The 2,813-nt window shown below is 34.9% G+C and overlaps 1 protein-coding gene across 1 annotated transcript; it reads left to right on the plus strand.

The window, feature by feature from the left end:
• Nucleotides 1-16: 16 nt before the first annotated feature.
• On the plus strand, nt 17-787 carry LOC118754900 (uncharacterized protein K02A2.6-like). The gene has a single exon (XM_036489772.1). The coding sequence runs from the start codon at nt 17-19 to the stop codon at nt 785-787; it is 771 nt and encodes a 256-aa protein (XP_036345665.1).
• The last annotated feature ends 2,026 nt before the right edge of the window (nt 788-2,813 follow it).

Consider the following 2,813-nt stretch of genomic DNA (forward strand, 5'->3'; position numbering starts at 1 on the left):
ATATTATTGGCCCGGCATGGTAACCGACGTCCAAAATTACGTAAAAGCTTGTGAAATTTGTAAAGGCAACAAAACACAAAACGCCTTCCATAAGCCCCTAATGGGCAAACAACGCGTCACTGAAAGGCCTTTTCAACGTTTATTCATTGACTTCATGGGTCCCTATCCCCGCACGAGTTGTGGAAATGTCTATGTGTTTGTGTGCTTAGACCACTTCTCGAAGTTTGTATCCTTAAAACCTACGAGAAAAGCCACTGCTGCCGAGGTTATTAAGTTTTTAGAGAATGAAGTGTTCCATATTTTTGGAGTGCCCGAATATGTCCACTCGGACAACGGGAAACAATTTGTCGCGGACATATTTAGCCAGTTCCTGGAAAAGTATGGTGCGCAGCATATTAGAACCGCATTCTATTCACCGCAAGCCAACGCAGCAGAAAGAGTTAACCGTTCGGTGCTACAAACCGTGAGGTCGTATATTAAGGGACAAAAGAATTGGGATAAGCACCTTAGCGATGCCGCTTTCGCTCTCCGCAGTGCTGTGCATTCTGCGATTAATGACACACCGTATCATGCAGTCTTCGGTATGCCTATGATACAGCATGCTGCATCACACGAGCTATATCGAAGACTTTACGCTGTTAGAGATGCGGACTGCGAGGTCGAAATGCTAGCAGATAAAACGCAGCTTATCCGAAATAAGATAATGAAGGAATTAAAGTTAGCTCATGAACGAAGTAAGAAGACCTACAATACGAGAAGTCGAGAAGTGAAGTTTCAAATTGGATAAGTGGTGTACCGCCGAAACTTCAAGCAGAGTTCCCAAGTCGAAAACTACAACGCTAAACTTGCCCCAAAACAGGTCAAATGCGTTGTATTAAAAATAATTGGAAATTCTATGTACGAACTTGGTGACACTAGTGGCAAGAAGATCGGGGTATACCACGCTAAGGATATCTTTGTGGCGTAGTGTATGTAGTGACCCGTGCTTTATGTTGCATGTGAAGTGTTGTATATTTAGTCGTGTTCATTGTAGTCACTTGATTTATGTATATATGGTGAGGACCGAGTCCCCTTAACTACCTGACTAGATATATGTTTACGTTTCTTTTACTACTTGACATTTTATTTCCATATATTTTATGACTTTTGTGATATTTTTTTTTACGTATAAACATATTTATCTGTGATATTTACCTATTGTGTTGACTATTTATTTGATTATTACCGTAATTGTTTTCTTATTTAATTATTTATTTATTTATTTATTTATTTATTAACTTATTTACTTATTTATTTATTCATTTGCTTATATATTTATTTAATTACTTATTTATTTATAAATCTGTGATATAGATATAAGTTGCGAAACTATACGTACTCGTAGATGTAGTAGTGACAGGTGACGTAGTTTGCATATACTACATTAGATACACACACCTGGACTGGTAGTATGATTTTAGCACCTTCTGTCGAACTTAAATTAGATTGATAATTATAATTTTTGAAGGAAAGCACCTAAATGCGGGTCGACCTCAATATTGTGGAGAACGTTTTTTATATTCCCAGCTGCATATCTAGGCAAATAATTGTGCGTATGTGCACGCAGTAAGCGCACAAATTTGAACTCAAAGCTAATGTATGTGCATATATACATATATAGATTCATACATTTGCGTGTGTTTATTCATGCTTATACGCGCCTTAGAGACAGCAAGGTGAAACTAATTGAATTTCTTTTAAATTTTCAGGTCGCCAGCACACCTGTGCAAAAGGACCTCGCAGGGAAAAAAAGAGCTAAGCGACACACCACCTACTAAGAGGCACTCACAAAGCCAGGCTCTGCGGCGATCCGACCTTACTCTAGTGGTCCGATGTATTATCAGAGAACTTAGATAGATAGAGAAGGTGCAAACTGAAAGTGGAAACTATTCGCGGACGAAAAATTAACAGCGTTAGAAAAGTTCAAAAATTCTGTTGAATTTAATGTTGATAACATAATACAATGTTGAGCAACATGAAATGTGATGTTCTTTGTGAGCAAATAAACGAAAATATGGTAAATCTTCACATAATTTTCATTAATTTGTAATTTTTGTTAAATTTTTTATCTTGTTCTCCTTTTATGAAGATGCAAATACAATTTAAAATAATGATAGTTTGGCATAAAGTTTACACACATATGTACATGCATACATATACTGGCAATCAAAAGTGAGTGCATGGTGTTTTTTGCTTAATATTTGCAATGTTTTTCAATTAAATTTTTTTTATTATCTTTTTATAAAAATGTGGTTCATGCTTTAATCAAAACTATACAAGTCAAACTTTCAAACTTTACACAGAACATAGAAAAATTCAACGAATTCTCGTCTAAATTTTGACCTGTTTAATCTGAGTTTTTAGAAAAATTTTGAGTACGCAGATAGATCGGTTTTTTAATTCTAGTGGAACAAGATCAAGTTTTAAGCGGCTAAAAAATCCGGTTGATTTTTAATGATTATTTATTGCTGACGGCTTTTTGCACTTTTTACCAAATAAAAGTGAATTTCTTGTAGAATAAAATGCGCATGACCGTTTGCAAACAAATAAAAAAAAATTAGCGCTATTTTTTACAAATTGCACTTACTATATGCATAAAACCGCAATTCCCGTCGAAAATAACATAAAAGTTTAACTTAAAAACATTGCAAATATTAAACAAAAAACAGGATGCACTCACTTTGCCAGTGTACATACATATTTGTGTTTAAAATTAACTACTTATGAAATAATTTTTGTGGCACGAACATATACATACTTGCGCTTTCTAAAAA

Source organism: Rhagoletis pomonella, unplaced genomic scaffold (assembly GCF_013731165.1).
Source record: "Rhagoletis pomonella isolate Grant_MI unplaced genomic scaffold, Rhpom_1.0 Rhpom_scaffold_04882, whole genome shotgun sequence".
Taxonomy (NCBI): domain Eukaryota; kingdom Metazoa; phylum Arthropoda; class Insecta; order Diptera; family Tephritidae; genus Rhagoletis; species Rhagoletis pomonella.

Excerpts from the sequence above, each read along its gene's own strand:
- LOC118754900 (XM_036489772.1), top strand. The coding sequence starts at position 17 with ATGGTAACCGACGTCCAAAATTACGTAAAAGCTTGTGAAATTTGTAAA.